This window comes from Peromyscus californicus, unplaced genomic scaffold (assembly GCF_007827085.1).
Source record: "Peromyscus californicus insignis strain IS unplaced genomic scaffold, ASM782708v3 Scaffold_21__1_contigs__length_65335640, whole genome shotgun sequence".
Classification (NCBI taxonomy): Eukaryota; Metazoa; Chordata; class Mammalia; order Rodentia; family Cricetidae; genus Peromyscus; species Peromyscus californicus.
The window spans coordinates 13,683,456-13,698,007 of record NW_026294514.1 but is presented as its reverse complement, the minus strand read 5'-3'; the positions used below and the strand labels follow the sequence as shown (position 1 = coordinate 13,698,007).

Below are 14,552 nucleotides of genomic sequence, written 5' to 3'. Positions count from 1 at the left end.
TGCAGGAAAGAGGGCACCAGATCTCATTATAGATGGTTGCAAGCCACCATGCGGGTGCTGGGAATTGAACCCAGGTCCTCTGGAAGAGCAGCCCGTGCTCTTAACCCCTGAGCCATCTCTCCAGCCTGTCTTCAAAATTTTCAATGAAGCAAGATTCTTCCCTGTTGCCAGGTCCTCCAAAAATTATCTCAACCCCCACTTGTAAAAAAAGTATTTTTGGTCTTAATAGTATCCCATGAAAATTTAAAAATTGCAAAAATTAAGTTGTTAAAGTAACATGGAACTATCAGAGAACTAAAATAAAATCAAGGGGAGAGAACCGTATAAGACAACTTTGATGAAAAGACCCTGTGAACAGAAGATAAAAAGATTGTTCTCCACTGACAAGACGGATGAAGCCTGACACCTCAAGTTCACTCCCTGGGATCCAATGACAGACGAGAACTGATTCCTCCAACACACACAGTGGCACACTCGCCCATGCACTTACACTTCTGCACAGCACACAGAATTAATCACTAGTTTGTTGTTATTGTTGTTGTTTTCTGGAGCTGAGGACCGAACCCAGGGCCTTGTGCTTGCTAGGCAAGCGCTCTACCACTGAGCTAAATTCCCAACCCCTAGTCACTAGTTTTTTAAAGTACTGCTCTCATCTCTCCCAAGGACAACTGAGTTCAATAAAGATGGCAGTGTGCCAAGCTGTAGAGACTCTAAGAACGAAGTCCAAACTCTCTAGAAGCAGACACAAACTGGAGAGCTCTTTTGGAGGGGGGCTCTGTAGACAAAACCTTTTCAATATAACTAGTCTCCTTTGTAATGCGACATTATGTATGGATTAAAACATTGTTTAGAGAGGGGAACCATATATTTACTGACTGAAAAACTACCTGGCACAGGTGACCGCAGGAGGTGACCGCAGGAGCGTGGACAAGCAGGCAAACATGGTTTGTAAAGGTTCAGAGGCAAGGCAAGGGGGTCTGAAAGGAGGAAGGCTTCCTCGGAGTAAACAGCAGACAGGAGCCTGGGCCCCACCTACAGGGCACCGGGTGTGCAGGGGTGTTCCTAACAGGGCACCGGGTGCGCAGGGGTGTTCCTAACAGGGCACCGGGTGCGCAGGGGTGTTCCTAACAGGGCACCGGGTGCGCAGGGGTGTTCCTAACAGGGCACCGGGTGCGCAGGGGTGTTCCTAACAGGGCACCGGGTGCGCAGGGGTGTTCCTAACAGGGCACCGGGTGCGCAGGGGTGTTCCTAACAGGGCACCGGGTGCGCAGGGGTGTTCCTAACAGGGCACCGGGTGCGCAGGGGTGTTCCTAACAGGGCACCGGGTGCGCAGGGGTGTTCCTAACAGGGCACCGGGTGCGCAGGGGTGTTCCTAACAGGGCACCGGGTGCGCAGGGGTGTTCCTAACAGGGCACCGGGTGCGCAGGGGTGTTCCTAACAGGGCACCGGGTGCGCAGGGGTGTTCCTAACAGGGCACTGGGTGTGCAGGGGTGTTCCTAACAGGGCACTGGGTGTGCAGGTTCCACTGACTGACAGAAACACCCCTCCAAAGACATTTTGCCAGTACAGCCAAAGAACAAAAGCAAGCACAGATTTTAAGTCAGTCGAACAGGTCAAACACTAGCAAAGTCACAGTGTTTCTGGGTGTTTTATGTAAGAACACACATCCAATTTTTACCTAGAATATCACTTGTAATAAAGTCAATGTTACATTTCTGTAATAAAATAATGCTTAAATTTCCTTTGAAGGTAGGTTTATTAGAGATAAATTTTTATGCCTCCTTCAAAATAAAGCCTTTTCTCTTTTTTGACAGTCTCTTAGACTGTCCTTGAACTCACTATGTAGCTAAAGATGACCTTGAACTTCTGACCCTTCTGCTTCCAGCCTCAGTGCTGGGTGCTGGGATTACAAGTCGGGAGGGGAGGGGGAGGGGAGGGGGAGGGGAGGGGGAGGGAGAGGGGAGGGAAGGGGAGGGGAGGGGAGGGGAATCAAGGGAAGATGCTCTTTCAACTGCCAAGAATCGAGGAACTCGGAATAACTGGATGTCAGCAGATATTAAGTTTTGCTCTGTAGTACGATACATGGGTTCCTGGAATTCTGGGCTAACATTTCAGAATACTAACGATTACATAATCTGATACGTGTCAGATCTGGAACTGCCACGCTGCTCTGGCAACTTGTTTGAAAATTCTACCTTGAAGTGTGTGTGTGTGGGGGGGGGGTACTTACGAGCACTCCTCAAAGACTTTGACCCTCTCACAGCCCTCTGGAGGTTCCCTTTTGAACATGTAACTGTTATTAGGTTTTGGTGAGGTTGCATATTTTGGCAAAGGAGAGTTGTTTCCATTCTCTGTAAAAAATGACATTGAATTATGAAAACACTATTATAAAATGCATCATGATACCATAGTTAATATCACTGGCCTTCTGCACGGAACTACTTGAAGGCAGGGAGAGTGCTTTCTTCCCGAACACCGTTCTAACAGCCACAGCGCTCCTGACTCCACCTGGAACGTCTGAGTGCATGCGTGCATCGCTCCACCCACGGACTGCACACACACTATCTGGCTGCCTTATTAACATGCCATGTCCTCTGCAAACACACTCACACACTTGGATCTGAAATGATTCCTCAACGGTTGCTTGCTATTAGCTCTCGGCCTGCCTTGCAGATCCCCCAGTCTCATCTGCTGCTCCTCTGTGGGTCTCTGCTTGAGGTCAGAGAGGAGCACACAAGCTTTCATCACCTACAAGAAGTAAACTCCACTCAGTCTTCCAAACTCTCCCCAAACATAACTCCGATTTCTGCCATCTTCCCAGTTCCCACAATCAGAGAGCGAACACTTCACGACTGTCACTTGTGCAGAATGCTGGTGTCCTCAGTTCATACTACAGTCATTTAAATTTCTTGGTATGTTATGTAAGTGTTCTAAAATTTTCAATCTGTCAGCTAAACTATAAATTTCTTACTGGAAATAGTGCTGTGACCCTGTTTTTTAATAAAATAAATTCACAGGAGCCATCAGTCATTTCTTTCTTAAAAAAAAAAAAATCAAAGGCACCAGGAAACAGGTAAACAGGACAGGTAAAGCTGAAAGGGTGGGAAACCAAGGGGCAGGTTTTAACAGCTACTATCGATCCAACCTAGAATCTAACTCTCCCCACCCCCGCTTTTTGGCTTTTTGAGACAGGATTTCTCTGTGTCGCCTTGGCTGTTCTGGAACTTGCTTTGTAGACCAGGCTGGCCTCGAACTCAGAGATCCACCTGCCTCTGCCTCCAAGTGCTGGGATCAAGGGTGTGAGCCACCACTGCCTGGTTTAACATATTTTTAAAAAGTCTAATTAGTAACAGTCTACAACTGCAATTCAAAACCCCCTCCTAAGTGCTGGGATTACAGGTGTATGCCATCACAGCCTGCTTTAAAACTCAGTTTCTTTGTTGTTGTTGTTGTTGTTTTTGTTTTTTGTTTTTTTGAGACAGGGTTTATCTGTGTAGCTTTTGCGCCTGTCCTAGAACTCACTCTGTAGCCCAGGCTAGCCTTGAACTCACAGAGATCCATCTGCCTCTGCCCCTCAAGTGCTGGGATTAAAGGCATGCACCACCACCGCCTGGCTTAAAACTCAGTTTCTTAAACTATGGGTTGTGACCTCAATATGGTATCCCATAATTGAATGTGGGGTTACCAAAAAACTGGCAAGAATAAAAGGTTTCTTAGTGCAGAACAACCCAAAAAAATCCCTGACCCTGCTGCCCAGCATACCTTCACTGCAGCCTGGGCTTGGACAGAAGCATTCAGACTCTGCACTGCACATGCCTTCACATCACACAAAGCCAGACTACCTGAAACCCTCAAGCTTACATTCACGATTTATGTAAGTTATGAACTACTGTTTACTGTGAAAGGAAAATGCTTATAAATGTTTTCTTACAGTTCTTCAGGATGTGGTATTCAAGAGTGTGTCTTTGAGTTTTTAGTTTTTAAAATTGATGTTTGTGTCTCTGAATTCAGTTTCACTTAAAAAAAAAAAAAACTAAATGGCACTGGTTGGAGATTAGGACAAAACAATTTCTGAAACAGCCGTACACATACTTCTACTATTATATACTATGCACTTATGCAAAGCAGCATTCTCAGCATTGACAATTATATACTCAGAATGCCAATCAACTCCCAAAAATGCTGGAGATGCTCTACGTCATCTTCAACAGAAAAAATTCAGCAACACTGAATCCTTGCATACACGTGTGGGACGGGAATGTACATATTAATAGAGGTGCAGCCTTTTACATGGTTGCTTTGGATCCAAACTTGGGGCTTCAGGTTTGTATACCAGGAACTTTACCAACCAAGCCATGTTCTTAGTCCCAAGACTTGTTTTTATCTTAAATTGATGAATATGGGGTGTGTGTGCTGCACATGCTCATGCCCTAGCATATGCATGTGGAGACCAGAGGCATCAAATGTCTTCCACTAGTGAGCACCACCTTACTTTTAATCGTTTTGAAATAGGCTCTAACTATGCAGCTCTGGCTGGCCTAGAACGCACAGACTGACCTACTTCTTTCTGTACCTCCAGTACCGGGATTAAAGGTGTGTACCACTACCACCACCACTGGGCCCATATTTCTTCTAAAAGGTAAGCTTTTGTAGTTAATATTTAAATTGCTGATTTGAGGTTATTTTTACTGTAGAAGTACCTCCAATCTTTAAAAATTTTCAGATTCTCACATGTGTGTGTTGCCCACTTGTTTGCATGTGTACCTACATGCATGCAGTACCCGTAGAAACCAGAAGAGTCCCCTGCAACTGGAGTTATAGATGGATGTGAACAACTTCATGTGGGTGCCAGGAACTAAATCATGGTCCTCGTTAGAACTAAATCATGGTCCTCTGCAAGAGCAAGTGCTCTTAACCAGTGGACCACCTTTCCAGCCTCAGTACCCTCCAAACTTTGAAAGTTTGCTTTGAACACTCATTTTGCTGGAGATAAAGCAAGTTAATCCTTATCAGAAGTTTCCTAAAAAGCACTAATTGAAGCCTTCACATGTAATTAAGAAATATTAAGGTAATAAAATTTCAACTAGTCAAATGATCAAGAACAAAGTACTTTTCAGGAAAATAATTATCTAGTCCAGCAGTTCTCAACCTGTGGGTTTCGACTCTGATAAACCTCTCTCTCCAAAAATATTTACATTATAATTCCTAACAGTAGCAAAATTACAGCTATGAAGTAGCAGTGAAAGTAATTTTCTGGTCAGGAGTTATCACAGCATGTTAGAGTGTTGCAACTTTAGGAAGGTTGAGAACCACCATGCTGGACACTAATAAGGAAGCCATATTCACCATAAATGCTACGGAAGTACAAACAAAACCCTTAACTAACTAGAGCACCATCAGCACCTCAGCAAAGCTGCGCTGTGCTCCACATGTTCTGACCTACTGCTTGACCCCACTCCCGGACATGTATGTCTCCTAGAGAATGAACAGAATCCAGGATAAGACAGAAGAAGTCCATTATCGCCCACCGCTGCAGCTCCAGCCCATTATACCTTTATCCCTGGGATCAGCAAGCAGGTCATCCGCTGAGCAGGGACTCTCCTCGCTGCCCTCGTTGGAGATGGTGAGGAAGGAGGTGGGGGACACAGACTGAGAGCGGCTGCTGTTGTTGCTGCCCTTGTCCGCGCCCCCAGGGGTCTGGGTGTCGATGCTCCGAGTGCTGCTGCTCCTCTGCGCCAGGGGCGGAGGAGCACGGTGACCGTCTGGAATATCCTGTGGCTGTCACAAAATTTAAAAAACAGACGTTCACGCTCTTGATTTTGAAGTTTACCAGCCATGTACCCAATGTCAACATTCCTCTGTGGTCAGAAACTCACAATCAAATGCTAAGCCACAAATGTGCCACAAACCTTTATGCCTAGCCCTTGGGAGGCTGAAACAGGAGGGTTCTGATTCTCAGGACAGCCAGGCTACATAGCAAAACCACGCCTTTAATCCCAGCACTCGGGAAGCAGAGCCAGGCGGATCTCTGTGAGTTCGAGGCCAGCCTGGGCTACCAAGTGAGTTACAGGAAAGGGGCAAAGCTACACAGAGAAACCCTGTCTCGGAAAAACCAAAAAAAACCAAAAAACAAAAAAAGCAAGCAAGCAAGCATCCACCCTTCTATTACTGGGCCTTTCTCACTAGTGGCTTCCATGCCTATCCTGCTCTGACATATTTGTCTTCCCCGGGCATGGCACACGGGAGGTCAATGTTTGCTGAATAAATATGTACTGAACTGAATGCTATCATGTACTTCTAAAACTACTGAAGAAAATTATCACGGTAAAGGAGATATTTAGGTGTGCTACAAGGTTCCTAGTAGGGCAAAGGTCAAAGTGAGAATTAGCAATACTAGGGTGGGCCCTTGGTTCCTGTGCCTTCCTGCACATTCCCCCTAGAAAGAAATCGTCCTAATGAGTGAAAGGTTAATCACAGCGTTCTAATTACAGGATGAGCTCAGGGAGGAGTCTCTCAGGAAAGTTTGTGGGACTCCCTCAGCAGGCAAACAAGCACCCTCTACACCCTTGGTTTACTTAGCTCTAATTAGTGAAGGAAAGCCTACTCAACCCCGCAGAATGGAGCCAGCAATGGGTATTTTTAAACCTAAACTAAGCTTTCATCTCTGTTTAAGACGGGATTTCAGTTATATAAGCCAGCTGAAGACACTGGAACTGGGGCTACAGGGGACCGACCACACCCAGCTGTCTTCACCTTCAAGGGGAGAATTTTATACATCTGTGAAGTGTAGCTGATTTTTGTTTGTTTGTTTGTTTTTAAATTCTTTGGGGGCTCAACATCCAGCTCCCAAATAATTACACTGAGACTTATTCTTACTTATGAATGCTCAGCCTTAGCTTGGCTTGTTTCTAGTCAGCATTTTTTTTTTTTTTTTGTTTTTTTTTTTTTGTTTTTTCGAGACAGGGTTTCTCTGTGCAGCTTTGCGCCTTTCCTGGATCTCTCTCTGTAGACCAGGCTGGCCTCAAACTCACAGAGATCCGCCTGGCTCTGCCTCCCAAGTGCTGGGATTAAAGCTAGTCAGCATTTTTAAGTTGAAATATTCCTTTTCTCTTTAACCTCATTTTGCCTCTAGGCTTTTTACCTTTCTTTATTCTATATATCTTGCTTTCCTGGCTGGTTGTGTGGCTGGGTGGCTGGCACCTGGAGTCTTCCTCTCCTTTTCTCAATCCTCACTGTATTCTCCTCCTAGTATTCTAAATTTCTCCTCCTATTTATCCTCTCTGCCTGACAGCCCCGCCTGTCCTCTCTCCTGCCTTGCTTTTGGCCATTCAGCTTTTTATTAGACCATCAGGTGTTTTACACAGGCAAAGTAACACAGCTTCACAGAGTTAAACAAATGCAACATAAAAGAATGCAGCACATCTTTACAGTTAAAATAATATTCCACAACAGTGAAATATTTCTTCAAACTAATTCCCTCCTCACTACAGAACAGATGCTGAGATAAATATACTCTGTGACAGATACATTTTTAAGTTTAAATAGCAATTTTTCTGTGTACAATGGCTAAGTAGATCATTTCGGAGTGCACTTCATGAAGACGCAGCCTAGCAACTCAAACCAGATAGTCATGACAATCCCAGAACCGGCAGGCCAAACACTCTTGACAAAATGGAGCAGGAAGGCTCCTCTTTAGAAACAATTTGCCCACCCTCCATAAAACTGGAACTCAAACTCGTTACATGGAGTTACAGCAAATGAAGAGGATATTACCCATCTGGTATTTTCTACAGAAAAAAGAAAAGCCGCTTCTGTTAGAAGATCTGAACCTAAGGGAGCCCAGTTCATTCTGTGAAATGCAAAGAAATTAAAATTCTCCAACCACTTTCACGGTCATAGTTTTTTAATTTCTTACAAAAGTTAAATTTTCATTCTCTCAAGAAGAAACTTAAATACAGACAACAGACTGACAACTGCCCCTTGCTCTGGAGCTCACAGCAAGGCCCTTGGGATGAAGACTACTTACAATGAGCTGCTCTTCCTTCTCCCCAGTTTCCTTAATTATGATCTCGATCTCCTGGTTCAGTCCTTCCACGCTGTTCCGGAACCGAGAGCCCGTGGACTTGGTGATGGGAATGACGGGGACAAGTGTGCTCTTTGGAGCAGGAGCCTTAAGCAAAGGTGAAGAGAGACAAAGAGTTTTCAAGGTGCCATAACTCAAAAATCAAGTCCAAACGACACCGGTAGACTCAAGAACTTGACAGCAAGCAGATTTACATCTTAGGATAGATGAGAGGTAGCTAAAGCTCGAACCCCCGACAGTGAAGACGGACTCTCAGAAATCTACCCACATCTGTGATACACTAGAAAGGCCATTATGATAATGGCAAATACTCCAAGAATATCGACCTCAGAAATGCGTTCATGAGGCCAGTGAGGTGGCTGAGTGTGGAAAGGTGCCTCCCACCAAGCCTGACAATGGGGTTCCACATCCAGGATTCACCTGGTGGAACCCCGAAGTCTATATATAACACCCGGAGTGCCTAACTGCAAATAACTTTCCTGTAACATTTATTCATTTATACCACTACTATAATGGTTTTAGTATGTTTCAGCTCAGGAAACAAAAAAATAAAATTAAAGATGGGCGATGGTGGCGCACGCCTTTAATCCCAGCATTCAGGAGGCAGAGGCAGGTGGATCTCTTGAGGCCAGCCTGGTCTACAGAATGAGTTAGAGGGCAGCCAGAGCTACACAGAGAAATCCTGTCTTTAAAAACTAATAAATGAATAAAATTTTCTTTTTTTCAGAAGTTCATCTCTAATTTTCTTACTAGAAGTGTCTCCATTGTCCCAGTGTTACTTTTTAAAAATAAGCACCAGATTAAATTGTAGTATATTGCCTGACCTCCTAACAAGATGCTCAAAATAAAAGAGAGAACAGGGTTGGTGGGTTATCTGCCAGCGTCACTGGCGAAGGTGTGTCAGGAGCTCCCTGCCCTGTCTGACAGGGGTCTACCACACTCACCCTCGTCTCCCTGGAGAGGTAGCCAAGAGATGACGCTAACACGTACTGTCTGACACAAATTTACAATGAATTGTTATTTCTACTCTTTTACTTCTGTTCATCTTTACATAAACAAACAAAAAACAGAGTAAACACAGTACTAGAATCCTCGGGCAACGGGCAATTTGTGAGAAAGAAGCCAAAGGAAATCTACTTTGAAATGGCTCTACCAGTTAGTGTAGAGCCCTTAGAGGTGGGGCTCAGCACCCACCCTACCTCCAGGGCAGGTACCTCCCTTCATCTGTAAGGAAGGGCTCAGCACCCTAATTCATGGTTTTGAAATGAGACAAGAGCACTTGCCCTGTGCTCTGTCTACAACGGACACATTGCTTCTTAACTACTCTTTCCTATTTTTAATCCCTCTGTTCACACATCTTGTTTTCACTATACCCCCAAGTTTCTCATACCATTTACTCATTTTTAATTTATTTCTTAAAAAATGGTGTTTTTCCTAAGTGTATTACTCTTTGTCTGCATGTCTGTTACCGCATGTATGCAGTGCCCACGCAGGCCACTAGAGGGCATCAGAGTGGCAGGAACCAAACCCAGATCCTCTGGAAGAGCAGCCAATGCTCTGACCCACACAACCATCTTTCTAACCCCTAACCCATTTGTTCTTGTTTCTAATTCCTTTTTCTATTCCCTCTTCCAATCTCAACATCTACTATCTAAAGGAAAACATTAAGTCTCTCTCTTAAATTTTATTTCTGTATATGAATGTGAATCATGTGCATGGAGAAGCAACCAGAGGCCAGAAGAGGCGTCAGATCTTCCGAAACTGAAGTTATAGCCTGGTGTGAGCCACCATGTGGGTGCCGGGAACCAAACGTGGGTCCTCTGCAAGAGCAGTTGGTGCTCTGAATCACTGAGCCATCTCTCCAGCCCCCAAATATCTATGTTTAGATGTTCAACGGGTGGGTTTTTGTTGTTGCTTTTACTGGGTTGTTTTCTGGGGGTGAGGTGGGGTGAGGTGAGAGATAACAATTGAGGCATTAAGCTATTTAACTTAGGTAGGTCTAAAATTCATAATCCTCCTGCCTCAGCATCTTGAGTGCTGAGATTAGAGGTCTATGTCACTGCATCCTTCCGTAGCTGGAAGACATGTAGGTTGTTTTTGAGACAGGGTCTCTGTGCAGCCCTGGCTGGCCTAGAACTCAGTCTGTAGAGCAGAACGCCCTTCAACTCACAAGGAGGCTCCTGCTTCTGCCCCTCCACCAAGTGTTGGGATTAAAGACATGTGCCACCAGCCTGGTTGATCACTGCAGTTTAAATTTTAAGCTTTAAAGTAACTTTTGGTGCCTGGTAGGCCTTAATACCCTGTTAATTTTCCTGGTTATACTCAACGGCTGCTTTTCCCTATGGCCTTCAGTAGCAAGCCTTCTAATGACCTCAGTAACACTTGCTGGTGTCAGTACTCTTACTGACACTGTGTTATGCTTGAAAATTAAATTAGGGAATGCTACATGAACACCTCTCTTAAGCCTGAGGAAGGCGTCAAAATTGTTTCAAGTCTACACGGTCTTTCCAGCATTACACTAAACTTTCCTTGAGTATGTTTCACAAAGTTCTTATTCATGCATTTAGGCATTGTAGTGCAAACCTTTATTCCCCTACATAGGAGACAGATCTCCGAGTTCCAGCCCAGACTGGTCTACATAGCCATTTCTAGACCAGCTGGGGTGTACAGAGAGACCCTGCCTCAATAAATGAATGAATGAACAAATAAAAATAAATATTTAAAAGTTCTTATTCATTAAGTAGTCGTTGTTGCTGTTACTGTACACTAGGTTTTCTTGACTGTTTTCTAACAGTATCTTTTATCATCTAGTAGTCATTTTTATACATATGATGTATGCTTATAGATTAGTTTCTAGACTACATCCTTACCAGAAATCTTGACTGGTTTTTACTGATTTTCTGAAAATTTCCAAGCATCCTATTTTATAATTTGAGTATTTTTTCTTTTTCCTTTAAGATTTGTTTATTTTTATTTTATGCGGATAAGTGTTTTGCCTGAAAGTGCACTACATGGGTGTCTACTGACCTAGTGATGGATACCCTGCAAGTGGAATTACAGATGGGTGTGAGCAATATGTAGGTGCTGGGAGCTGAACTCAAGTCCACTGCAAGAGCAGCCAGCATTCTTAACTTCTGAGTCATCTCTCCAACCCTGAGTCTTATTCTTTACTGCTAATTCTAATGGCTGTAATCAAGGTGTCTTTTCTAACTGCATTAGCTAATAGCACTACTCATAGTATATTCTGAACACAAGTGAACTTTCTGAGATTCTTGCCTCTTCTTACTGAGCTTAGTGGAAATGTCTCTTAAATTCCCTATTAGTAACACTGGCTCTGAAGTTAAGGGGTGTTTTTGAATAGTATCGTATCAAGAAAGTGTTCCTGAACTCCTATATTCTTGAATATTTTTCTTTCTCCTGTCACCTCCATACACTGGGGATCGAATTCTGGGACTTGAATGTACCAGGCAAATGCTTTGTCATTCAGCTGTAGTTCCAGCTCTGTTTAGTACGTTTGTACAATGCTGAATGGCAGCTGCTAAACTTCCCACAAGATTTTGTTGGTTAGTGTTTTTTCCAATCAAAAAAGGTATTCATATAGTTTTTAATCTGGAAAATTTCAAAGCAGGTACAGCAAACTCCTTCTATGGCCACTGAAATGCTGGTGTTAATCAATATGACCTCCACACGCACCTTCCTGAACACAAACAAGCTGTTGTGTTCACTACAACCTAACACAATGTCCTGTCTAGCTGAGGGCTACAAAGCAGAGGTTAGGTAACAGACACCAAACCACTTACTTTAGATCTGAAGCTGCTTTTTGTCCTTACAATTAGTTATCCACTCAACATGCAAAAATGACTTAAGATATTAATCTTTATGCTATGAACTATTAAAAGGATAAAGATACAATATAAATAATAAAGAAAACAGTCCACCATATTCTAGACTTCAAAACCTGCATGCATGTACACACGCACATACATGCATTCATACAAACTTCTTTGTATACATGTACATATTAGATTTGTATTTTACTCCAAAGTGCCAGCAATAATGCAAATGTTTTAAAATTGTATCTTAAATTTTAGGAAATATTAACACTTGATAAATTATCTTTTAAAGTGTTTAACGTGCAAGGGTGTTTCGCCTTTGTGTATGTGTGTGGAGACGAGAAGAGGGCATTGGATTCTCGGAACTGGAATTGCCAATGGTTATGAGGCACCTTGTGGGTGCTGGGAATTGAACCTTCATCCCCTGAAAGAGCAGCTAGTGCTCTGAACCACTGGGCCATCTCTCCAGCCCCTGAGTTTATCAGTTGTGGCTGACACATTCCTCATTACCATTTACACTGGTGCACAGTATTAAAAATCTGGAAGAGAACAGTGGTTGCCAACCGAGGGTAACGAGCCATCAACTACAATACGACGTGTCACTCTTGGGGTTGAGGATATAGCTCAGTCGACGACAGAAGTACCTGTCTAACATGTAAGAGGTTCCATCTACAGTACCTCCACCCTATCCCCAAAACAGTCTTTTGATAAACTTAACAACTGGACCAAAAACATTTAATACTGGGGGGAGGCACAATATAGAGTTATACGTACATTCTTAATGTCTCTCACGGAGCCAAAAAAATAACTCTATTTTAAGTTCTGGTTTAGTATCTCATGTTTCATTCATGCAGGATCACTTTTAGTGTCATGTCTAAGATACTTTTGTTTTAGTGTGCACATATATCTATATATAAATACATATATATGGCTTGACACTTCATTTTTTTTTAAAGATTTATTGTTCTGCTTGCACTGCATGTATGCCTGCAAGCTAGAAAAGAGCACCAGATCTCATTATAGATGGTTGTGAGACACCATGTGGTTGCTGGGAATTGAACTCAGGACCTCTGGAAGAGCAGCCAGTGCTCTTAACCTCTGAGCCATCTCTCCAGCCCAATGCTTCATTTTTAATTAAATAGTTTTCATAAAATAATTTATTTTACAAAATATACAAACGTACATGTATAAATATACACGCATGTGTGTGCATACGTATACATATATTGCTTGATACTTTGCTTTTTAAAATAAAATATCAACTATTATACACTTTATTGTGTTCTAAGCACTCTTCTAAGCACTTTATTCATTTACTTTGTCTCATTTATCCTAGGCTAGCCTCCAATTTCTGGGCATCTGCCACCACCTCCCAAGTGCGGGGATTACAGGCATGTACCACTGTGCTGGGCTTGGTGCATGCTAGGCAAACACTACACCTCCAGCCCTGTTCTAAGCACTTTATGTACATTGTTTAATTTTACAAATGCTCTATGAAACAGGCAATTTTGATATTCCCACTTTACATTTTTAAACTGAGACTTTGAGCAGCTAACACATAATTACAGAATTGAGGCTGAATTTAATATTCTACCAAACAAAACAACCCACCCACAAAACTGAAAACAGGTTTCTCTACATTGTGAGACTACATCTGATTTTTCACTTTATCTTCTGAAGAAATTTCACATTCTTTCAAGAGTGCTCTAAAAGTCCTTCACCAACCTTAGATGATCTGGGGGAAAACATCAGATACCATGCTTGAGATGCTACCTTTTTCCTTCCCTTTCAAGAAGGTCTTACTCTCACAGATAGTTATAAAGAGAGAAGAAAGAAATCTCTGTATTGGAATATGGCTGTTCTAACGTGAGTCTCAAAGTTATTTTAAAAAACAAAAATATCTTAGATATGACACTAAAAAGTGACCCCATGTGAACGAAAAACACAACATACTAAACTTGACCAGAATTTTAAAAAAATTGTTTTTGGCTCTGTGAGAAACATTTAAAGAATGAATGAATAAGTAAGTCAAAACTGGAAGAAAATATTTACAACTCATTTATCCCCTATAAATAGTCTTCTATTCAGACTACATAACAGTCTCTCAAAATTCAGTAAGAAGAACATACCAACTTAAACAAAGGCACAAGATATGAAAAGGCATGACTAAACATGACACATTGATAAAAAACATATAAAAAGGGTAATGCATGTAAGTTTGAGATATGCTTCAAGAAGATGACTGAATGTTAATCAGCCATGATGAATCTATAAAATAGAATCCCATTTGTTAAGAAAAGGGAACTTTTAATACACACAGCACCTCAAATGAATTTACAGAGTACTGCTGGACATACAACCTCAAAAGACACATTTCTATATGACCCCATTCATGTGACATCCTCAACAAGAGAAAACTAGAGGATGAAGACCAGATCAGAAGCTAGGAATGGGAAGGGTATGACTAAAAAGACAGCATGAGAGAAATCGGTGCTTGACTATGGAAGGTAGGATGTGTTAAAATTTACACAAGTGGGAAGTGAATATTTCATCTAACACATGTGAGGCCCTGGGCTTCATATACACCAATGTTAAAATTGCTCAAATACATAATTGGGAGCACTTTAAAGAGAACA

General features: G+C 42.5%; 1 protein-coding gene across 1 annotated transcript in view; it reads right to left on the bottom strand.

Moving 5' to 3' along the window:
- Fam117b (family with sequence similarity 117 member B) overlaps positions 1-14,552 on the bottom strand; it is a 74,066-nt gene that overhangs the window by 4,823 nt on the left and 54,691 nt on the right. Inside the window, exons 5-7 of the mRNA XM_052749556.1 lie at positions 8,027-8,170; positions 5,553-5,778; positions 2,231-2,351 (exon numbers count right to left, since the gene is read on the bottom strand). Coding sequence (XP_052605516.1) covers positions 2,231-2,351; positions 5,553-5,778; positions 8,027-8,170 — 491 coding nt within the window. The remainder of the gene's footprint in view (positions 1-2,230; positions 2,352-5,552; positions 5,779-8,026; positions 8,171-14,552) is intronic.